We start from the raw sequence: 25,472 nt of genomic DNA on the forward strand, positions 1-25,472 counted from the left end.
TGTGCACAGGAAATACTGCATTCTTGCTTAGCACTCACCAGTGCAGAGTTATGTGACGTTCAAACACAGCATGTTGAAATTATTTCCATACATTTGTGTCAGAAATGTGATGTTGGACTGCACAAAGCTCAAGGTCATATCTGAAAAACTGCGGTGCTTGCACTGAAGCTTGGGTATGATAATTGCCTCCATCCATTCTGTAACACAATGAAGTCCTGTCCCTGACCTTTGAACCCATCACTTGTCAAAGCTTCACGTTTTCACACAGAAGCATGAACACATCGTGTCAGACAGAAACAAATTGAAAAGCAGCACTTTGAGGAGATTGTTTTTATGCAATTCACTCTGCAGTCTTCTCTGGGGTTCTTATAGCTCAGCAGGTTTTACCGTGCACATGTTGCTCATGCTATGGGTTCTTTTTACTGAGAGATTTCTAATGATTTAACATGATGAAAAAGGCTCAGCAATGAAGAAAAGCAGAAGAATTTTTTTTACTGATCTTCTTATATGATGTATTAACCCTTGAATGTGCTGTTTGATTATTAAAAATGTTATTTGCTTTGATATCAAGATTATGTTATTGCAAACACAATGATAATAGTAATGCATTATGTAAAGAAAATACACAGTTATTGTGATTTTTCTAAAGGGAGTTCATAAGTTAGAGAAGTGGACTAGTTATTGGTTAATTTAGAAAATAAACTGAACAAAAAACATTAAATACTCACTAATTATTTATCAGTATGAACAAACAAAAAATTAATTTCTGCTGTAATTATAAATAGCCCCTGAAATAGAAAGAAAGTTTCTGAATCAAATGAGCTGTCTTTTAAAAAGGGAGCATTCTCACCTGCTCAGATCAGATCCTAAAGCAGGTTTCACTGCAGAGGACTTGCCACACCAGCTTCATTACAGCTAACATAATAGACTTCCTGGAAACTTGCTGACTCAAAGGTCCTGAGAGTTAGACTCTTTAGTAGATCAGTTACTCTGGTCTACCTCATGGGACTGAAGCAGTTTAAAATGACTCACAACTTGCTATTGAAAAGGTCAGACACATACAGACATTGCTGTTAGCTGTTATAATGTAATATTTAAGTTGTAGTTTAATTATTTGAGGTTAGGTTTTGCAGCAGATTATATTTGAAAGTGTCTTTTTTTTATCATGCGTTTGAAGTAGAGCTGCTGTCAGTATCCATAAAGATGATTTTAAAATCAGCATTCTTCCCATTGGAAACACTGATTTGGTAAAAGTTGATGTTACCTTTTTCTTGCAGAGCTATTAATGGCTTATTGATCAATGAGTGATGATTCTCAAAGCTGCAGTCATAAGCTGGCACCAGGAAGAAGAAGCTGCACTTGGTTTAAAACTCAATCATCTACTATAGCTAAAGTTTACTTTGCTTGTTGTTGAGTAGTGGTTACTTATGAGTCATCTCACTGAGTATAAGTTGATGCCACATTGAGCATTACAGAGTAAAAGAGAGCAACTTTGGCTATTAATAGCTAGCTATCACAGCATGATCACTAAAAAAAAGTGGAAATCAGGGCCAGTACTGATGTTTCAAATGAAAATTTTGCCAATACCCATCGAGATGTTTTTTCCGTTGCTTTTCATTGGTATTAGAAAAAATTTCTCCTGCATTTGATGATGAAAACAGATCAGAGTTTGACCAACAAATGTCTTCCTCTGCCTGTGTCCACAGCTGCTGTGTTTGTTTTGCTGGCAGCACCCGCAACCTTAGTTTCAGAGTGCTTCTCACCCGTGCTTTTCTCTATAGTAGCTATACTGTTGTTTCTAATATGATGATGCACTTAATGTTTTCCTACAGTGAAGAAAATATTCACATGAAAACAATGTAAAGGAATCTGTCCTTTCATTAGCAGCAGCTATAGACCTAGAATTCTCACTGTTTAAAAGAAAGTCAGATCAGAAAACGGATCTGTAGAAGCTCTGAACTATATTGGATTTGTAATGAAAGTGAGAGGAACCAGCACAGAAATCAACGACTGTGGAGACAGGCCCTAAAAATCTCTTCATTAAGCCAGCAGTTTTGTGTACTTGATCCAGCAATTAATCAAGTGATCAATCAAACTTTATTTATATAGCGCCTTTCAAACAAATTCAGTTGTGGTCCAAAGTGCTTTACAGGTGAGTAGAATAGTGACTGACAAATAGGTAAAATGGTAAAAGGATTTAGACCAATGCACACCAAAATTAATGTAATAAATTAATTTAAAAGACGAATGATTCAAAAAGAGAAAATTAAAATAAAAAGAGACAGATAAAAGACAAGGCAATAAAGAACTACATTAAAAATTGAAATGTGATTAAAAAGTAACTAGAACAATGATTGTGTAGTAATAGTCATAAAATTATAAGTACCACATAAAAGCCAGACTGACAAGAGTTTTAGCTCGCATTTAAAAATCCTTATATTCTCAGCTCCTCTCAGATCCACAGGAGAGCCACATCCATTAAGCCTCATCCATTTCCTGAGAGGGGTGTGGTCAGGGGCGGAGTCAGACAGCTCATTAGAATTTAAAGCCACAGACACAGAAACAGCTCGTTCTGAGCAGGGCTGAAACAGAGGTTTTTTTTTTTAAAACATTCAAAAATCCCACACTAGAGTGTTTTTTTCAGCAACAGACTTCACAGGCATGTTTTGGGGACCTCTGAGAACAATATAACTTGTCTTAAAGGGGTGAAATATGTGACCTTTAAACTTGCACACAAACGCATTTTTAATAAGCATATTTATTTTTAAATGCGAGTGCCTCACAGGGAATGAAACTTTGTTATGAAGACTAGAGGGTTAAACAGGTCTGCCTTGCATTGTAGAGTCTGTGAACCAGATGCACCGTAAACAAATGGTTTTGTGTTACTTGACCTCCTTTTTAAAAAAAATAATCTTATTATACATTAAAAGAAGGCCCAGTTTACATTCAAGAACACAGTTTCTATTGGAAAGCCAGATCCCACACTTATCCCCTGGTTCTATTCTTAATGTTTTGTTTGTTTGTTTGCTTATTTTTTGTATCTGGTTGAAAATCAGAAAAATTCTAATAATTCTTTAATACAATACTTTGAATTTGTTTTAAAATATATATATCAGATATATACAGAAATATAAGGACAAGTTTCTTTACTGAAGTAGTTTTTAGCAGCAGTAAGTAGTCTTTATTCTTGTCTTAAATAATGCATCATCAACAAGTGTACTGTGATATTGTAAATGTAGATTCATTATCTTGAATATTACCTCACAGTCCTTGTGTCATGCCTCTCTAAAATTTTAAATATCTGGCCTAATATGACTTCATCTTTATTTTACCTGGTAATGAGCTAATTACAGTGACTGCAGATTGCCCAGCTTGCAGCTCTTAACAGCTAGTTTAATTGCAGTGCTCATCATCACTTTGTTGGATGGTGCTGTCACGAAAGGGATGGATCCTAGTCCTGAAACTGCTGCCTACGAGCCAGATATATACATGGTATAGATGGAGATGTTAATGTTAACTACTTATCCACTAGGGGGTGTGGTGACCTCACAGGATTCAAACTGAGGACATGGCTATCTTGCCTCCTAGTAGAAGCCAGTATGATGAAAACAGGTATACCATCCTGTGAGATTGAAGGCTCTCACATTTTAAAAAGTTAGTGCTACTTACTTTAAGCAATAATGTAAACTAAGGTAGTCACTAATCAGTTTTTTTTTTTTTGCTTTTTCAAAGAAAGTGTGGAGATTGAAAGGTTTTAGTCCCCAACAGTGCAAGTACAGATGTGAATCATGCTGTAAGTCTTCATTTTAAAGATGTGATAGTAGATCGACACTGATTTAAAGCGGTTCTTACATCAGTTGTTACCTAGTTGAAGAAAAGACACAAAACACTTTGACATTAGATTCAGTAGTAACTTATTTTTGTCTTGTTCTCTCTGTTTTCCTCCAGATAAACAGGTCTATATGACGGTAGCAGCAGACCTGGTAGTCACTGAAGTGGTGGAGCCGGTGCGCTTCCTGATGGAGACTGTGGTGAGGGTTTATCCATCAAATGAACGCTTCTGGTACTTCAGCCGCAAGACCTTCACTGAGACCTTCTACCTCAAGCTCAGACAGGTACGCCCACTGACAGAAACTTTCCAGTTTTGACACTCTCAGCCAGAGCAATGTTTGAGTTTTGAAGCACCTTTTCAAAGTAAAGCTCAGACAGCTTGGTGAATTATCTCTGATTTATAAGTTGGTTGGTTCCTGATGCTTTTTCTGTGTTTTAGCTTTAAAGGTTGTATTTACAGATGTTGCATACAATTATTTTTACCCCACAACCAAGCTGACCAGAAAGCCCTAAGAAGTGACGAAAGCACCCTGCTTTCTCTCACACAAGGACGCCCAGCTTGAGCAGTGGGTGCTTAGAAAAATACAGTTCAACTGTGATCTTCCTCTCTCCTGTTGAAAAGCAGATCTGCTTTAGGAGGCCATGGGGAGCTGGCAAAGCAGTGGAGTGTGGGGAGGCTTTGGATTGTAGGAAGCTAATAAGAGGCTCTGTCTCATTATTGGCAGTGCGGTAATTAACAGCGGCGCTCTGACTCGTACGCCTGATTGCCTCTCTAGTTATCTCCTCCGTTAAAAGGGAGAGTGTTGGACTGGTGCTGTGGTTAAGAGCTAATTAAAAGATAATATTGTGTGGAGGTTTTTGTGGAAGATGGCAATCAGAGGCGATACACACACGAATTAAATATGGAGTTCTATTGTCCTTTTTTTGCCTAAAACTGTCATTAGCCAGCTGTAGTCTCAGGGAGTCATCATCTGTGCCAAGTTCTTTAAGTGTTTCTGTGTTTTTTTTTCCAGTGGAAAATTGTATGAAGAGCCCACTTTATCAGGGAAAGAAGCATGCAAAAACTGAGGGTGAGGTGGTCTGTGTCGAGTCAGTTAACAAAATGTGAAGATAGTCATCAGTAGTTTGATTTAGACCCAGATTAAACAAGCTTGGAATAGTTATGAGTAGAACTAAGGATATGATGTGTTCATGTTTATTCTTCTGCCAATTTTAGAGACACTTAGATGCACGCAGATGTTGATGGGCTTTGTAATTCATTCTAATTCTATCATTATCACAGCAGGAGCCAGTGAAACAAACATGAGCAAAAGTGTGAATATGTGCTTTGAATAAGGGAAAGTATTTGATGTGAAAATGCTGTCTCACTCATAGGGCTGAATGATTTGCAAAAATAATCTAATTGCGATTTTTTTCCCAATATTGCAAATGCAATTTAATATGCGATTCTTATTAGGTTCCTCAACTTCTGCATTTTTCATCAAATTCAAGCAATAAATTATTTAATATCATAACCTACAATCAGTCAGGAACACTTATCATTCATTTAACCATTCTATTGCAAAATAGATAGACATTTTAACTTGGTGGAGAAGGCTATGCTCTAAAGATGCTCCCTGGGTTAGTCAAGCTGCATGCTTTGACTTTTCAGGGAGTACATGATGAGGAACCCCCATATAAACAGATACATAAATGACAATGTGTACTGAAAACAAAGAAATTATTTTTGAAGCAAATTATCCACATGAATCTGAATCTGAGAGTGCAACAAGCTTTAAGCTATAAAGGAAGCAGCTGGGGTGGAGGAGGTGAAGCTGGCTATTAGCTGACCGCCGCTAGGGTTATGAACTAATTCCAGGCTTCATCAATATAACACAGAAAAAAATAGTTGTTTCTGCTCATATTGCAAATTTGATACCCATTGCTTTATTGAAGGGGATGATCATTTTCCTGTCACTCATTTTGACTAAAACAAAACATACATAAAACACAAAACATACCATTTATAGAAAATGACACTTGAATTACTGCGTAATGTGCATAAAATCTCTGCTGCTGCAAAAAATTAGTGTATTAAACTTCTATTTTGACAGATTTAAAGTTAAAGTAATATTGCACCTTTTGTGATTTGTAAACTGCAGCAGGCCATATTGCGATTTAATCTAATTTGCGATTAATTGCCCAGCCCTACTCACTCAGCATGTTTACATTTACCCATTGAACTAAAGCTGGTGTGTTTTGGTCATGCTTTTATGCTATTTTCATGTCATCAGATGAAACTCAAGCTAAATGCTAACCGTAGGTTAAGTTGCAGTAATTGGTTGTGAACAAAACCTGCTTTTTGGATTCATTTTGGACCCGTCTCCAGTGCGACAAACACTTTTGTTATCGTTAGAACAATAGGCCTAAAGTAAAAGCGGACTCATTCAACTTTGAGGGAAACATAATTTGACCTTCACATGCATGTTACCCATGCTCAATTTTTTCCAAACACTTAAAAAAACAACAAAAAACTTTTTATACTTACCTGAATATTTCACTACTTTTGGGACACAGAAGTATGCTTGGCAATAACTAATTTGCCCCATACTTACTGTTTCTGTTTTGTTCCCCAGTTTTACGCACAGAAGGCATGATTTAACACATGTAATTTCCTTTTTTCTCTGTAGAAGGTTAAGAGGATACAGCCCTAAATAACTGTCTTTACTGCTGCTTCACAGACAGTACATTGTCGATCATAAATAAAACCTCACCACAGAATATTCTTTGTCTTTTTTTGTGCCATAAATGCACTAAAAGTGTTGATGTTTGTGAGCTGTGGGAGTTTTTTCTGACCCAAATTTCTCTCATTCTTATCAGCTTTTCAATTGATTTGTCACCAAAGCTTCCTCAGATTTTCTCTAATAGCTGTCCAGGCTTGATTTTCTCTCCCAATCGTTGCTGTCATCATCATTGACTGGAGATAGTCATTAGACCGCATGCGAGCTGGCGGATCAATACGCCTCATTGATCTGCTCTACCAGGTGGAGAAGGGAGGCAGCTTCTCTATAGTAATTGAATTTACCAGAAATTAACATCAGTAGCTTGTGACACTCAAGGTCAAGTCAGTTTGTGTCTTTGTTCTCCTCAGCACATGTGATAATTGTAAGAAAAAGGTAAAACTAACTGTGTAGAAGAAACTCAGCACCATGGTGAATAAATTTACTGCAGACCTAGGTATCATTTTTATTATAAGTTAGATGTTCACCTGGGTTTGATTCTTACATTTTAACAGCTCTTGTGAAAGATAGCTTATCCAACACCTGCTTTTTGGTAATTATCAAAAAAGAGAGATGCCAGGAATTATTGGAGGGAAAACATTTAAAGCCCATGTGAGGAGTTTTCAGGTTGTGCTGTTTTTGGTGCCCCCAGTGAACAAAGATAGAAGATTTATCACTGAGCTCATCTTATCCTGCACATGTTTAAGTAATGATTTCTGACAAATAAAATCTCACTGTGCAGTATTTTTAATGTCTAGCATGAATTTGACAACAGTATCTTCGACACACAGTCCTTGCCTCAGAGGAAGAAATTGCATCATATAAAATACAAAGTAGGATATACAATTATTCAGAAAGTTATTCAGACTCCCTTCACTATTTTTAATTTTGTTATGTTGCAGCCTGGTTCTCCAGCCATTTAAATGCTTTTTCCCCCCTCATTAATCCACACTCAGTACCCCATAATGACAAAGTGAAAACAGAATTTTAGGTGAACCTTCATCCCAGTCTGAGGTCCTGGGTGCTGCAGAACAAGTTTTCATAAAGATTTCTCTGTACTTTGCTTTATTTAGCTTTCCCTCAACCTTGATCAGTCCCCCTGTCCATGCTGCTGAAAATCACCCCCACAGCATGATGCTGCCACCACCATGCTTCACCATTGGACAAGTGATGATTGGTGCCTGGTTTCCTCCAGAAATCACGATTAGATTTGAGGCCAAACATTTAAATCTTGCTTTCATCAGACCAGAGAATCTTGTTTCTCACAGTCTGAGAGTCCTTCAGGTGCTCTTTTTTTAACTCAAGCAGGCTTTCATTTGTTTCACATTGAGAGGCTTTGGTCTCTACCATAAAGCCTTAAAAGCATATTGACTTTATTAGAGCATCAAAAAACTATTATACTTCTGCTATATTTTGGAGAAAAAAATGGTAAGTTTCCCATGTAAGCTGCCATTTCTGTGCAATGCATTTTGGGTAGTGATGTTATATGGCTGCTTAGTTCTTTTCACATCTTTTGGAATGAGCTCACCTCAGTCTACATCAAGGATGACACTCCATAAGAAGAATGGTGGTGATGTCATATAACTGGACTGTTGTTTCCCTGTGAAGTATCAACCGTAAACCTTTTCAGTTTTAAACTCAAGTGCAACTTCAGCAGAGACACTGAGGAAGGAGTTATGGTTATGTAAAGTGAGGCTAGTACAGTTAGAAAAGTTGTGGGTAGAAAGGAAGCCAAATGGCATCATTGTCCAGAGTATCCAGCACAAACATGGGAACCTACATTTAAATCTATATTTCAAATTCACTTGAAAATGAATAAATCTATTGTATACAACATACATAGAAGACACTAATGTTAATTAAAAAAAAGTCACCTTGTCTTGATATACAGGGTGAGCCTCTTAGTAGCTTATACAGAGGAACATGGAGGCATCAGTATTCATTTCAGTCTGTTTCATCTCTATTAAAAAAACTCCTCAGGGAACTCAAAAAAAAATCCCAAAGCTGCTTTAGATGAAACGTTTTATTTACAGAGCTATGTGAAAGAAATGTACTCTCACCTCAGTTTGGTTGCCGCATGCTCTCTGATGCTTATAACAGATCTTTTCTGGATGTGCCTCATTCTTGCACCTTTTTTTGTTTTTTCTTGTTTCATCTGATGGGACAGTGGGCTCTGGCCTGACAGATTGGGTCAGACACTTGGTCCGCGTCAGGTCTAAAGCAGTCACGTTGATTGCCTTGTTGAGATCGAGCCTCGCTGCCACTCTAACACTGACACAGTGTTACCTGCAGGTGTGAGGCTGTGATGTCTGTCTGCCAGAGATAAATGAGAATTGATGGTATGCTGGTTGAAAGAGCTCATAGCTAATCACTTACTCTGTTGTTCATTTAGCTACCATGATTAGATGTCCTAAAAAACATGTTCACATAAGATAATTCACATCTTCTTAGCTTTCTTTTGATTAAAGGAAACATTGATCAAAGCATTCAAAACTAGCCAAATTTGCAGGAAGTAAACATCTCTATGTGCATGAGTTATTAAATTATCAAAAAGGCGAAAAGTCAAAGTAAGCTTGTTTTTGAAAATGTGTGCCCACAGCCAGAGCTGCAGCATGTAGTCTTTAGATACACATTAGATTGAGTGTTTCAGTCATTTTTCATGCACAATAAGAAGGTTTCTGTTCTCTTTTAAAACCTATGGAACAAACATTACAAAACAGCCAAACACATAATATTTATAACTAAAAATGTTAACAAATATATACTAGCATTTGCACTTATGGTGATGGTAATGGAGATAATACTGTAGTAAACAAGGAAATGGTTCATAAAAAAATCAACTTCCTTGTTTGCCTGGATTGTATACAAGCATGACTGAATTTTCTTTTCTTACAGATGGAGATTTTCGCTGCTTAAGATCCCTCTCATATGTTGTAAATGTTGTAAAATTATTCCCCTAGAAATAAAAATGTCTAACAATTTGTATTTGTGTCTGCAGCATGCACCAGAGAGGGTGGGTCAGAGCGAGGCTGTGTATGAAGTAGTGAGTCTTCAAAGGGAGGCAGAGAGGAGCAATGAAGGAAGAGGAGGGCCGGTCTCACCCACTGAGGAAGAGGAGGCTGATGAAGGTATGGATGCTTCCCTTCTTTCTTTTTAACCCCATAGCTTTCTGCTCAGTTGGTTGGTTTCTGCCCTTTAGGCTCTGGTAAATCCTGTATTACATAACAACCATACCACATCCTAAACATCTCCTAAAACGCCTTTTCCTCTTATCTCTAAAAATTCCAGTTGGAATGAAGATTTAGTTTTATCAGATTATCTCTCCACCAATTATATACAAATTTACTCTGTATGTAAAAATACATATTTAGAGAAATACTAAAACATCTCACTTCCTTTAATCCTAAAGAAAAACAACATACATGTGTGAACCTTAGCATGTATAAACCCCCTGACTTCCTTTGCAACACAGCCTGGAGGGGTCTTCCTTCATGTCTCATGTATCTAGTAGTTTTTAGCCTCATTGCAATGAGATCCGAATACACAGCAGAAAGTAGAGGCAGAGCAGCACACAGACTCATGCGACGGCCCTTTAACATCGACAGGACTCTGCTATGGCTGACATGAATCAACAGTGAAGTGTCATTTTGTTTACGCTCACAAACATGTGCAGGGATGTATGTTTGTGTGTTTGAACAGCTGTTTATGTTTGTTTGCGCTGTGTCTAACTGAGCGTGACATTGTATGTGATTACAGCCATGTGAATTGATTGAGGAGCTGAGTTTGACTGTGTTTCTGTTTGTGTGTACCAGAGATTGTCAGTACTGGTGTGTGTATGTGTGTCTGTTTTAGACGGTATGCAGCTGGGATTGCTGGGTAATCTCTGGGGTTTTCATAGCTGTTTGTGAGGTTATGCACGCTTGTGCATGTATGTTTGGTTATGGTCTCCTGCATCAAGTGTGAGAGGGTTCATGTGAAGCCTGGCCCCTCTTGTTATGAAGTACTGTCTTAATGCAGTGCAAGATTGCAGTGTCATAGTACCATGAAATTGTCGAAGTTTCCATAGATAACCTTCCACTGGTAAAAACTAGGGCCAGTTTTTGAAAATGTAACTTAGTAATTCGTTATTTCTTATGAGTGTTGTGATTAAGACACTTAATGTATTGCATTTAAACATGGCCAACACAGAGAGGACTTTTTCCCCTAATAATGGCAGCAGACTGGAGGTGATCTAGGTGATGGCCAAAAGTGGCCTGGGCCAACCTTAAAATGTGATTGGTCATCTCAGGAGCTCAAACTATCACCTGAGAAAGGTCAGGATGAGATGTTATCAAAGTACAGTACTGTGCAGAACTTTCAGGCATGTTTAGGCCAAAAGTGAGGCTGAAATAAGGTGTAGATATAGCAAGTAAACCGACCTGACTGCACCATCGGGCAGGTAGGAGAATTGACTCCCTAGTAGTGCTCTGGATGTCCTTGCATATTACGGGGGTATGGGAAAATAATGTTTTGAAAAAATAAGTCTACAATATTAGGGCAGAGTAAGAGTTGAAGTGGCATGTAAGTATAGCCTGGGATGCCGTCCATGCGGGTAGCAGTGTTGCCACAAGCATTAAACAGATGATGATTTCAATCATCGATAAATGGGATGTCACCCCCTGGGGGTGGGGATGCAAAATAGTTAAGCACAGAACTGCATATGTGGCAAGGTGAAAGGGGCCTGACTTAAAATTCTGCAGTTTGCCAAAGAAAAGGAGGGTTGGAATATAATAATAATAAAAATAATGCATATATCTAGGCGCCTTTCAAAACACTCAGGGTCATCTTACAAGAAAGGGTTAAAACAAGAAAAATGAATTAGTCTACAAAATATTTACAAATTACACAAGTTAATAATAAGTTAAAACAATGTGTGAAACTGGTTTAAATATACCATTTGTTTTTTGATATATCTTTTGTGAAAGATGAGAGCTATAATTTGCTGGTGCAACCCATAATATGATTCTTGATGAAAATATATTGATGAGAGACTGTGTCCTATCCCCATATCTAGAATATTAACATATAATGATTTTCAAAGTGATATAAATGCCCTTGAAAACCCATGAGTGATGAAGACCTTTGAAATGTCAAACTATGATATGCAATGCTAAAAATGTGTGCTTATGATTTATGCACCAAAATAATGTTAATATGTTGAGAAATAACCTTAAGCAAATACATACCTGATAGAGCTGTTCAGGAAGGATACGGTTCAGATCCAGGTTGCAGTAGTATTTTATGCTTATACAAAGGTCTGCCAAACCTGAAAACACATTCAACTTCAAACACTAGAACAAAATGAGAGAGAGAGAGAATTAGAGATACGTATTTCAGAGGAAAAATGGACAGAAATATGGAGATTTCAATGGAAATGTGCTTTTTACATAAATGGGGAGTTTTGTTGTAAGATAACGTTTTATTAGACTTTATGAAAGCACATGTCCATGATTACTTGTCTTTAGATTGATTGTTACGCCATACAAATACGTGTCTCAGCAATTTGATCAGTACAGTTTATAATGGTTAGTCAAAGTGGTTTGTAGGAGCCCGCTCTTCAAATGAAAATAAGGTATTAATAGCATGTCTCTTATGCACCACATTTCACTGCACTTTGACTTGTTACTTTGAATATAAATCTTTTTGAAAGACTCAAGCTTCAAAAACTGTTGGGTCAATTTGTAAATGTTTGCTATTCATACATGTAATCAAGGTAGGTATGATCTATGGATAAAGAAATGATAAAGAAATGATAAATTAATTATTTTTGTGTGTGTTCACCCATGTACTTCAGTGTCTCCAGGTCAGTGCCCTCAGTCAAAAATAATAGGATGCCACAGGGATGGAGGCAAAACAGCTTCTGGCTGTTAGACTTTAGCTGCGCTAAAACGTGACCCAGTTTCAGCCCACTAATAAAAGCAGTACTGGCATTCTTACCTGACTGTTGTCTGACTTGTGCAGGTGCAGCAGCACAAGTCAGGCCCAAGAATTATGTGATGGACAGAGGTACACACTTCTATCTAACTAAACAGTCACCTTATGACACTAAAACAGGATACAAAAACCTAAAGTTTCTTAAATGATGGTTAATTCTCTAAAAAGGACCACAGTCGGTGTAAAAGTGAGCTTGAAAACTGCAAAAGAAAAAAGAAAATGATAAATTGATTTTTTTTTTTTTTTCAGAAATCTTTTCAACACCGTGTAGCATGGAAAAATATTAATTGTATTGTGTTGCTTCTTTTACTTCTTTGTCACTCTTAATCATCTTCTACTTATGTCACCTTGAAGCACTCAAAGGTATTAACAGAGTGGGCGGCAGAAATCATCTCCTCTATGTCGTGCTGCCGACTTGCACAGAGTCACGAGCCAGCCGCCAAGGCTGCAGCTGACGGCTTTCTTCTGGTTTTATGCGAGACATTCAGTGTGCTTTCTTTTCCTTTATCACCCTCTACTCCCCCGGTGCTGAAAATTGGAGGCGCTCAGGGCCGTGGAGCTGGAGGTCAGCCTCATTGTGTGCAGAAATGAATACACTCCCAGAGTAGATGCCACTGCTGCAAGCACACACACATACACAGGCACATTCAATTCAGGTGGATGTTTTCTTTCTTTGGGGGCTGTAATGTGAAAAGGATGCCTGAACTTGATGTTCAAATTTTTTTCTTTTTATTTTCATTTCACAGCGTATTGATTTTGTCCCCAAGAAATCCTAAAAAATGCTCCAGTTTCATAAACATTTAGAGAGAGGGTAATGTACACATGTACTGTCCTCTGCTTTGTCTTCTCAAAATGAAACCGTGCTTCATCTGCATCACACCAGTAAGAGCTTGATTAATGTAGTGCTGTCAAATAATTGGAAGAGGCAGGAAAATAAAAATAAATGATTGGAAACACTGAAAAATCTTGGGGTAGAAATTTTTCACAGCAGCTGAAGGAAATTTCTGCTCACCTTTAAGTAGACATAACCAATCCACTTGGCTTTAACATCAGAGAGATCCTATTTGAATGTAATCCTGCAGTGAACGCACAGCCCCTCTCCAGATTAAAAGGTAACCGTAATGGCCCTCTTCTTCACAATTTCTCTCATCACCTGGGAAGCTGGCAGAGGCATCACACTCACGCTTCCTAGCCACGTGGCCTCAGCCAATCTGAGGACAGAGGCAGCAGCTTTGTGCCGGGTCTGAACCATTTGAAAAGGCTCATCAAGCATTTATAAAGACCTGAAAAGCTCCTGCTGAGGCTCTGAGGATGTATAGGAGCAGCAGCAGTGCATTCAGTATAGTGGCTGCATGCTCTAAAGGAATATGTTTCAGGTCATTATTGAATGTCAGGCCTTCATTTGGAGCACAATGATGTATTTGACTTTTTTTAGGGCTGATGTCTTGATATCATGGAAACCTATCGTCGTATGTCCTTAGAGGTTCACTGCTGTCATTGTGTCTTATTGAATCTGTGCCAGTTTGGAGAAGCAGGGGTCGTTGTCACTGTCAATAGGAGCTTCAAAACGTAAATTTCACCTGATTCATCTGACTGTACCAATGTAATCTAGTATGTTTCACATCAAGACGGCTGTAGATTAACTAAAAAGGTAAAACGACCCCAGTCATATGAAACCACTCTGGATGAAGGAGTTGGACCTGAGACACAAAATAACTTGGAAGATTTCCATGGCTGCCTCTTAAGGCAACATTACAAATTTATTTAACCACTGAAATAAAAACATACAAAGTGGTATATGCATAATAATAATGATTTTAATATCAGGTGTAACTTTTGCCACAATTAAGCAGCCCTGGCAACAACATCCTAGCTAGTTAGATTTGTTTAACAATAGTTAAAGGCCACATATTTTACCCCTTTAAGAAAAGCGTATATTAGTTTTAGAGGCCCCCAAAACATGCCTGTGAAGTTTCTTGCAGAAAAAAAGACTCCAGTATTTGATTTTTGTATGTCTAAAAACCCCTCTGTTTCGGCCCTGGTCAGAACGAGCTGTTTTTGTGTCTGGGGTTTAAATGTTACTGAGCAGTCTGACTCAGCCACTGACTCCGCCCCTCTCAAGAAAAAGGATGTGGTGCTCCTGATCCCCTTGTCAGCTGCGAGCTGAGAGGAGGATCAGGAGAGGAGGGCAGAATTTTCTTCCAACCGGGGAGGGCCAAGAGGTAAGAATGAAAGAAAGTTTGAAACGACTTTCAGAAAACCAGTTTGACAACCATGGATGCTGTGTTCTGCAGACTAAAAAAGAGAGGGACCATTCAGCTTATTATCCTGATTAATAAGCCTGCATCTCTGATGGTATGGGATGACATAAGTGCCTATGGTGTGGGCAGATTACACATCTGGAAACGAACCATCAATGCTGAAAAGTGTGTTTAGGTTTTAGAGTAACCTATGCTTCCATCCAGACAGCACCTCTTTCAGGGAAGGCCTTGCATATTAAAGCAAGACAATGCTAAACCACATACTGCATCCATCACAACAGCATGACTATACAGTAGAAGAGTCTTGGTGCTGAACTGGGCTACCTTGCAGTCCAGACATTTCACCAATAGAAACATTTGGCTTATCAAAAAACATTCGACAAAGAAGACCCAGGACTGTTGAGCAGCTAGAATCCTATATTAGACAAGAATGGGACAACATTCCTCTCCCAGAATTCCAGCAACTGGTCTCCTCACTTCCCAGATGTTTAGAGACTGTTGTTAACACAATGGTAAACATGGCCCTGTCCCAACTTTTATAAGATTAGTTTCAGGACATTAAACAGTATTTGTGTCCACATTTATAGCATGTTTACATTTGCTGTGAACATACTGTGTGAATTTCTTGTGTGCACTGTGTTTGTTTCAGTGGGTAGTCTCTGTGTGGGGATCAGTTAATCTCTCCAGCAGCAGAGCAGGCCAGACAGTCAATTAGTGCTTTTGCATCTAAACACAAGTGGTTCACAGCACTGATTGCCTCCTGTCTGCTTCACGAACCACCACACAGAAGGACAGCGATAATGGAGAGTGTGGGCGCTGCACAGGCACTCCTCCGTATGAGTGTGCAGCTTCAATATTAGCTTGCTTTTAAAACATGCAAATGTAGGGATTTTCACCAGTCAGCAGAGTTTGAAGTGCCTTTGAAACAAGTAATCAAACATCTCCAAGACCAAACATCTCTGTGGCTGTTTACTTATTCAGATACCAGCAATGTTCTTAAAACTTGAATATTAATAACTCTTTGTTTTTGTTTTTCCTCAGATAGCGACAGTGAGATCTCCAGCGGAACAGGAGATGTTTCTAAGGACTGTCCTGAGAAAATCCTTGAGTCCTGGGGGGTTATTCTCAACAGATGGTAAGGTTTTGAAAGACTTGGAAATCCAAAGTGTTATTGTCTTAGACATTAAGAAACAGGAGGGACAGCTGTAACGGGGGAGGGTCATGTTCATACATGATACAGGACAGAAATGCTGTTTATTATATGCAGGAATATGTCTGAATTGGGTTAAATGTTGCAATCTATTTTTATTGAGAGCAATGTTAATGAACATTATTAATTAAATCAAACATTAGTGCAGCAATGGAATAAGCAGTGCTCTGTGAGTCTAATTTAAAAAGACGTGGGAGGAATTTTCAATAGGAATAAATTGAGTCTTTCAGAGGAACTGAACAAAAAAGCTGTCTCAGAAGAATTTTTACAAAACATGACTTTTGAACAGAATCTTTTTCTAATAGGGAAACTTGTACAGCAAAGCAATTTCTATTAAAAAGAAAATGGAGGGTATCTGTGACACAATACAGAAATACTGAAAGACTGTGATTTAGAATTGGTCGAGGGTTGTGTGTGGATTTTTCTGGACATGTCTGTTCATATATCAGCCTAAATGATCTCTAGATAACACATTTGCATCATGGCTTTGAGTTTTTGTGTTTTCTTGATGTTTTAACAGCCCTGGAAAATGAAAAATTATGGGTTAATAAATTTTTGCTTCAGTAAATTTCTACATTGAGATTCCTTTTACACTATTTAAAGAACTGGCTGTTTCGAATACTAACATTTCCTCCTGTTTATTTATTTAGCATTTATTTGACATGGACACACAGTAACATTGATGCTGTGGTATTTAATCATACACAGGTCCCAGATGCACTGCTGTAAGTGTTTATAGCAAAGTGCTAATTTTCAACACCTGTCCATGGGGGGGTTTAAAGATTAGAGTTGTACAAAAGGGAAAAATTTAAAAAATAGCAAAGATACCTAAAACACAGTACATCAGCAAAAACATCAGAGTTGAAATATCCAGAACAGATAAAATACAAGTCCAATTAAAAAAAAGCTTTATTAGAGATGGTTCCTTCAGATAAACATGATACAAGCACGTGTTTTATATGTGGGAGCAGTATTGTTGCTTTTTCAGCCTTGATTTAACACCTTTGTCAAAACCTTTGAAGTTATGTTGCATTTTCAGCTCAGTGGGTAGATTATTCCAGAGTTTTGCTCCTGTGACAGAGAAGGCTGATTGTCCAAAGGACGTTTTGCACATTGGAATTCTACAGGTAACAGTTAACAGAAGCCCATGTGTTGGCTCGATTAGAGTCCTGATATCTGCTAACAAATTCACCAAACATAGATGGAAGTAGACTATATAGATGTTTAAAAAAACATTTTAAGATTACAGTAGTTGAATATTTCTTGCAGCATTTCGTATCAGCATTGAACCTGTTGTAGTTCAGTGGTTTTCAGTCAGTGCGATGGGACCACAAAAGGGTCACAAGGAATTTTCAGGGGCCATGAATGTCTTCTTGGCAAAAAAGTGTCAAATTCTTTGAAGGACATTTTAAATATGTTTGATCTTTTTGTCCTGTCACAATCACCAGTCAGCCTTTCTGAGGTGCTGTGGGTTTAACTGAGCAAAACACTGGTGAAGAGGGGTTCCCATTTTACAACCCTGGCAAGGTCCTGGATCCATATTCATAAGTCTTCCTAAGTCCAAAAGAGTTATTTCTTGTGACTGAATACAAAGAAAATTCTTAGTATTGTGAAATTTTCTAAGAATATCACCTTAATGTTAAGACTAAATTTTGGTAAAGATTCATTATAGTTTAAAAGAGCATTATAGACCAGAAAACAAGCCTGTGTTTATCAAAAATAATAGGCAATCAGACTGTAGCATCAGGCTGCATCATAAGAAAAACAAAGAAGTTAACTGGTCTGAATGCTATCTGAATACACTGTACATCACAGAAGATAAACGATAATTTGGTGATATGAGTTAAAACTTTTAGCTGTTTTGTGTCTTCTGAGACTTCAGATTAAGACCATATAACAAAGTATTTATGATAATTAAAAAGTTTTTTAATTCTTTGAAAATTTGAGTTTGACTCACTGTAAATGACCTCTTGCGTCCCACCTACAGTATGGCCCACACTTCGGGAAGCACCGGTTTGAGTGTTTGTTTACAGAATTAACACAGCACTGTTAAGTGTTGAATCTGTGAAGTAAATTACCAGCAAGCACAAGCTTTGTGTTGTAGTGCAGGCTATATTTTGGTCTCGAGTTTGCTACAGGCCAATTAAAAATGAACTACAGGACACAGTAAGTCCATGGTGTATAATTTGGACACCCATGCATCCCTTCAGAGTTATTCTTTTCCTCTTTTTGTATTAGGAATTTTCCCCCTTTTTTATAATTGCATTTCCCCTAAATGTGTGAGGGGTTGATGGGGAAAGCAGCTAGCTTCCATACGTATTAACTGCTCAAATTTTTTTGTCTCTTTTGTATAAAATACCTATATTATTTTAAAAAGTATATATAACATGCATTTAATGAGGCAGTAAACCAGGAGTGACTGTGATAGAAATGAAGAAGAATCATAGCAGAAGTTCCTGGTTATGCTGGGAGGCTTTCAATGTGAAAAGTAACATAAAACTCACTTAGCCTTTAGTACCTGGGCTAAATAATGAGTAATAACATATTTAGATTGATTTGCTATTTTTCTAAGACAAAACAACACTGAATATAAAACAAGTTTAACGTGAGAGGCTGTTAATGTTGCACTCAGTTAGCTTGTCTGGTGTTCTCACTGTCATTGCACTAATATCACTCCTAGGAAAAGGCCATAAAGAATTAATTTTCCGATCTGTCTGGCTGCGTGTCAAATTAATATTTAAACTGCCTGAATTGGATTAAATGAGATTTTGAATTAATAAATTATCTCTGCTTGTTTGCATCAGGCACGGAAATCTGTCCACTCGTCCGAAGGGTTTGCCTTCGCTGGTGCGCAGCGGCATTCCTGAGCCGCTCAGAGCTGAAGTCTGGCAGCTGCTGGCAGGTTGCCACGACAACCATGACCTGCTTGAGCAATACCGCATCCTCATCACCAAGGTAAACACACACACACAGACAGACACACTTAGACCAGGGAGAGACAACCGATTAGAGGAAGCACGTCCAGGATGTTTGCAGAGTTTCCACTCACAGAAATAGGTGTGTTCACTGAACTTGAGTTTTCAAACTGTTCTTGTCAACATGATCCTACGGCTATTATTAGTTTCTATTACAGTTTAAATTCACAAGTAGCGGCTCAAAAAAGAACTCCTGAATATGTAAGTAGTTCATTTGATACAACAGGCTGCTGTATGTTGTTGTTTCCCTTTCCATCTGCTCTCTATTTATGACTAACTGTAAACTAAAAACCAGGGAAGGCTTATATTCATGGGCTCCAAATGGCACTCTGCTTATCACTGTTAGTTTCACCTATATAGATGTATTAGATGTTATTGTGATGGTTGAATGGTTCCCAAGACATGTATTATATAAAACAGAGGTGTTTTCCATTTAAAAGGTAAGTCCTTGTTGTGTTTTGGTGGAAACCAGAGCGGTGTCAGTTGTCATCATATATTATTTCATTTTCATCAGTATCTGTCTTCAATGGCTGTTAACTATTACAGCTTTTTGTGTGAAGTATGTTTGACATGAAATGCTTGTGGTGGTTTAGACCTTTTCACACCGCCGTTTAAGGGGAGACTTTAGACGTGTTACTTCTGACTGATAGTTTCCATATCCCAGAGTCATAATGGTGTATTAAAGATTTTTCTGCACTGTGCTAGCAATAGAGGCAACACTGAAACATGAGAACCAGCAGGGGTGATTGTATGTACGTCTAAGAGCATTTTCACGTTAGGAACAATTGTTTTGTATTGTTCCCAGGTACAATTGCTAGCTCCTTCCTTCTCTGCTGCTGGTCTGTCTTTCCATCAGTTAACATCAGTCCTTCCTTGAACACACTTAAGAATGCACACAGTCTGATACAGTAGAAAGCAGTTGGTGTGTTGTTTCATTAAATATTCATTTTGGTGGTGTATAGAAGTAACCTTGTTTCTTACTGGCAAATCCATCTTGCAAAGCTCCCATCTGAACCATTTGGTCCTGGTTAGAAAGTGATATGACCAATCAGCGTCGAGGGGCAGTACTTTCGGGCGCGGCAGAGTCGTGACATAGCGTGGATGCTGCTATAGCGTACGTTTTATCAGAACTTGATGACATTTCTTCATTAAAAGAAGAACAAAGAACAGCAGTGAGTTGTTTTTCTTTTCAAAAGCAACAAAAGTCATGTACTGACATGTCTACAGTTGCCATCGTTCGCATTATGCAGCTATCTATGGAGTTTATTTGTCGGTAGTGGCGCACCTCGGTTTGGGGCTACAACATCACGTGTTTTGTTGATCTGATTAGCCCGTAAATATGTGACAGACAGAACGTTCATCCAATCACCCTCCGAGTTTTATTTCAAAGGCTCTGCCCTTTCCCAAACGCCATCTATGGAAAAGTTTTCCAGATGGATGTGTAAAACAAATCATGTGGTGTGTCAGGTTAGAAAATAAGCAAATTGTCCATGGCGGCAACGTTAGAACCCACTGGTGGACACCAGCAACGAAGGAAGCCATGAGGCAGAAGTAGTCCTTTCAGGCATGGCTTGCCCAGGGATCTCTGGAAGCAGCCAGCAGATATTGGGTGGCTCTGAGGGTGGCTGCTTTGGCAGTTGCAGAAGCAAAAACCCCAGTGTGGGTGGAGTTTGGGGAAGCTAAGGAGAAGGACTTTCAGTAGGTCCCAAAGATGTTTTGGCAAACTGTCAGGCAGCTCAGCAGGGCCCTTCTCAGGCTGTTCTCAGCGAGGGTGGGGAACTACTGACCCAGACTGGAGATGTTGTTGGATGGTGGAAGGAACACTTTGGGGAACTGCCAAATTCAAATAACATGTCCTACAAAGAGGTAGCAGAGTCTGATAATCCACGGGAAGTCCCATCTATATCCAGAGGTCACTGAGGTAGTCAAAAAGCTCCTTAGTAGCAAGGCACCTGGTGTAGATGAGATACGTCCTGAGATGCTGAAGGCTTTGGACATTGTCAGAAGTTATAAGAGGAGCAAAGTGGATTCTGTCCTGGCTGTGGAACAATAGACCAACTCTTTATCCCTGTAGAGCTTCTTGGGGAGCAAGAAAGTTTACTCATGTAGTCTACTTATGTTTTGTGGACTTGGAGAAGGCTAATGATCAAGTCCCTTGGGGGTCATGGGCGGGGTACTGCAGGAATATGGGGTCTCGAGCTATCCGGTCCCTGTACAACCCCATTGTATCCGCATTCTCGACACAAAGTCGGACACTTTCAAAGTGCATGATGGCCTCTGCCAATTCTGTTTGTGATTTTCATAGCCAGGATTTTGATGTGCATTCAGGGAGAAAGGGGGTTTCTGGTTTGGGGACCTCAGAATTTCATCCCTGCTTTTTTGCAAATTATGTGGTTCTGCTGGCTTCCTCAGTTGGAGACCTCAATCAGGCACCAGGGCAGTTTGCAGCTGAGTTCAAAGCAATTGGGATTATGGTCAGCACCTCCAAGTCCGAGGCTGTGGTTCTGTGCTGTAAAACGGTGGAGTGTTCCCTCTGGGTGGAGAATGAGTCCCTGCCTCAGGTGAAGAAGTTCAAGTGTCTTGTGGTGTTGTTCATGAGTGAGGGTAAAAGGGAGTGTGAGATTGAAGGGTGGACTTGTGCATCATCAGCAGTTTTCAGGTGTTTTGCCTGACCATTGTGGTGAAGAGGAAATGGAGCCGGAAGGCAAAACTTTTCGATTCATCGGCAGTCTATGCTACAATCCTCATCGTGGTCATAAACTTTGGATAATGACTGAAAGAATGAGATTGCTGACACAAGTGGCCCAAATGATTCTTCTTTGGAGGGTAGCTGGGCTTATTAGATATCCAGCCTGGTTTGGTCTGGGAATGCCTCTGGATCCCCCAGAAGTAGCTGGAAAGTGTTGCTGAGGAGAAGGATGTCTAGGTTGACTTAGTGAGCCTGCTGCCCCTGAGACCCCGCCCAGGATAACCGAAAGAAAATGGATGGATGAATGGAAAGAATTAAATTGATATAAACTGGTCTACTGTCCAAATAATTACAAACACAACTGCGTTTCAAAGGGATTTTATTTTGGACTTTTACGTGCCTCAAGTTTGGGTATTGTGGTTTCATCAAAACCAGATATAAGCCACCTGTTTATTAATGAGATCAAACCATTGTTATTTGAAATTCTTGTTTTTTGCACTTTTTTAACCATAAAAGTAAACCATAAGATTATACTGGTATTGGTAGTCCCCTTGCAGTATTTTTCATTTCCATTTGAAAGAATTTGAAAGTTATTTACACATTAGGTTCTGTTTTTATGTAAAATGAAAAAAATATATCATCAGTGAATAGCTGAACTACAGCTTGCGAGCTCTGCTGGTTTCTCTGGCACGTACCAATAGACGTACTCACTTCCACAAATGAGCTTGAGTAGTTTTGAATTTGCTTTCTTTGTAAAGGAACAGATTTGTGAAATAGTAGGATGGATGACAAAGCTTCTTAGGAGCACACCGAAGCAGAAAGAGAGGCTATAAAGACGCAAAGCAGACAGTGATCCTCACTTTTCTTGAAAACACAATAGCCTTTTTCTTAGCCATACGGAAGCGAGGTGAAGTATCTGCCTCGATCAATAAGCAGAGAGAAAGGGGAATGGATGGAAAGAAGAAAAATGAAGAGAGGCTAGATTGTGGACCCATAAATATAAGGTTGTAGTCACTGAAGAGAGGCATGTGTGTAAATGCCAAGATGGCTGGCAGATTTCTCTCTTTCCTGAGTCACATATTTTTGTAGCTGCCTTTCACCTGCTGTGTAAATTTCTCTCTTTGTCTCTCTCAATTGATCTTTCTTTCAGTTTCTTTAACTCAGAATTTTCTTTTTCCCTTTACTTTGTATGTGCTATTTCTCTTCCCCTTACATGCTTTCTTTTTTCTTTTTCATCAAGCCTTTCTTTTCTTTTTCACAATTTTTACCTCAATTCCTTCTTTTATCTGAGCAATTTTTTTTTGTTTCTTTTCTCTTTGTCCCTCTCGGTCTCTTCTTCATTACGTAAGGCCAAGCCTTCGTTCTTCAGCTCATTTATTCTCATTCCACTGGCCGGGCCATGTCCACATCCTCTGTCTTGCTGGAGTAGTGATGGTATTGATAGGCGGGTGGCTGGGCTATTAATAGCTGCACTAAATGAATGGATCTGGGGGGAGATGGAGGAGGTAGGGATAGAAGGAAGAGAGGCGAATGATAGCAGCAGCGGGGGCGATGTGGACCTTATTAATGTCTGTTGTCTGGGCTCAGTGACGACGTTAATGCTGATTGAATTTTAAGTAATTGGACTGTGGCCCTCATGGAGGGGGGGTATCAGCGTCATAAATCAGAGCTTTGTATCACCTGGGGTCTGGACGGACGTTGTGTTAGTGACCCACAGATGATGGGTGTTAAACCATGTGTGTGGTTTAAGTCTTCAATCTGCGTCACAGAAACAGACTTCAGGTTTTCATGGCAGCTTTGCTGTACTGATTTCTAGTTAGATTCTTTTAGGTTTTGACATATCAAAGAATATGAATTATATATAGTTTACAACATTACTAACATAAAATTTGATGGAGCCTGCAGGACCCAGACACACTTTTTAAATTGAATAATTAAAAAGTGAGCAAAAAAGGCAGTTTATGTCATTCGTTGAATTTAAATCATCGGGGATTAATCCTCATGTTGTAATCTCACCTTTCTTTTTATGTTATTTTAGTTTATTTGGTAGCGCCACAGGGGACGATTTTAGACATGAAAAATACCATAAAAGATAGTCCATCCTAATGCTGATGGTCTTTTATTTTTTATTTTATCATTAGTTTAAAACCTCTTACAGAAGCTTAAATAAAACGAAATGTCCTGCAGACAACTTTATTTTACACAATGCACCTTTGACATAATATCCTTAACAATCACAGGTTCATGCCAGTGCAAAAACAAGTACTGATAGAATAGAAAGAGGTTACAGCATTTCTTATCAAACTTCTGTATTTGTTTGTTTTTTGCTCTTTTTAGTAGTTATATTGTACAAATAACTTCTGGTTTTGGTGTTCCAGTTAAAACCCCATCGTTAGTTGAAATGTATTAGAAAAGACAAATGTAGACCTAAACACTCTAGAATAAAAGCACATAGATAAATTGATTAATCACCCAAGAAAGACCGTATGACACGTCATTGTCAATCTGCTTCATCATTCTACAGTGTTGAACTGAAAATTTAAAACCATAGACATACATGTATGCAGAGACCTATGCCAGCATCCCACAGATTAGTTTTCTGAGCAGACTCCTAAGATTGTCCAAATTTTGCACTCTTGAATACTTTTCAGTACTGCTTGTTTTTAATATACATTACCCAGTTTTTAATGCTCAGAAGTCACCATGCCTTTTTAAAAGGGCTGAGTTATATTCATACCAATCATACCTTTACATTTTTATCTGAAAGGTGATACAAAATAAATGTATCTGTTGTTACCTGTGAATAAATAACAAAAAAAAGCCACTTCTAAGTTAAACAAAAAAATCCAACTTTTAAGCTAATCATTTTCCAAAACCATAGCAAAAACATTTTCACTTCGATCAGTAGCTAGCAGTGAACTAAAGATGTCACTTTTTGGAAATTTTCAGCAGTTGTACATGACCTTTATAATATATAGCCCTCTGTGTGACTGTGAACCACATGGTTCATTCAGATTCAAACGTCCTAACATTGTATTTTTGACATCTTATAAAGGTGCAAAAGTTACATTTTTGTCCCTTACCAGTTCCAGTACTGGATTCCAAGGATTTCTGCTTGATTCACTGTGCTGTTGAAAAGGTATCAATATAAATCTGTTTTTACTATTATCTTAAGTTTAAAGCTCTGGTATCATGACAGTCCTAGCAGACTCTTTGTCATTTTGCTACCTGGCTAACGTCACCTACATGGATAGCTAAATGGGCTTTCTTAAAAATAGATATTGGTTTCCTTTAGACTGTTGTAAATGACTAGCTGGTATTACACACCTTTACATTGCTATATGGTGTTGCTCTCTCACATCGTGCTACATAGAGGGCGTGAAGAGTTGACTCAAAGCGTGATTTTTTTTTTCCCTTTAAGTGTAAAAGAAAAATAGCATAAGAAATATAAGAGAATCACTCATGCAAAAATCATTTTCTTGGTATCAAAATCAGTCAAAGATTCTCTGAACATTTAGCTCTGTGTGGTCTGTGGCTGTCCAGCTTGATATCATTGATCACCACTGTCATGTTCAGTGTTATCCTTCCTGCATTTACAGTCATCACACACAGTCAGAAACACACACTTGGTCTCACACATGGCCTTAAGGCATCCGAGACATTCACCAATAACTCTTTTCTGGGCTGGTGCTGCTCCGTTTGGAGTCTTAGTTGGAAGGTCGCTGGTGACATTTGAACAACCTTTTCGACTCCCTAGAGCCAAACGAGCCCAAG

The 25,472-nt window shown here is 38.6% G+C and overlaps 1 protein-coding gene across 2 annotated transcripts in view; it reads left to right on the forward strand.

The window, feature by feature from the left end:
• Positions 1-25,472, forward strand: part of rabgap1l (RAB GTPase activating protein 1-like) — a 172,556-nt gene that overhangs the window by 21,230 nt on the left and 125,854 nt on the right. For both annotated transcript variants that reach the window (XM_041792373.1, XM_041792372.1), the window contains 4 exons: positions 3,949-4,115; positions 9,589-9,718; positions 15,866-15,959; positions 18,839-18,989. In XM_041792373.1, coding sequence (XP_041648307.1) covers positions 3,949-4,115; positions 9,589-9,718; positions 15,866-15,959; positions 18,839-18,989 — 542 coding nt within the window. The remainder of the gene's footprint in view (positions 1-3,948; positions 4,116-9,588; positions 9,719-15,865; positions 15,960-18,838; positions 18,990-25,472) is intronic.

This window comes from Cheilinus undulatus, linkage group 7 (assembly GCF_018320785.1).
Source record: "Cheilinus undulatus linkage group 7, ASM1832078v1, whole genome shotgun sequence".
NCBI classification, from domain to species: Eukaryota; Metazoa; Chordata; class Actinopteri; order Labriformes; family Labridae; genus Cheilinus; species Cheilinus undulatus.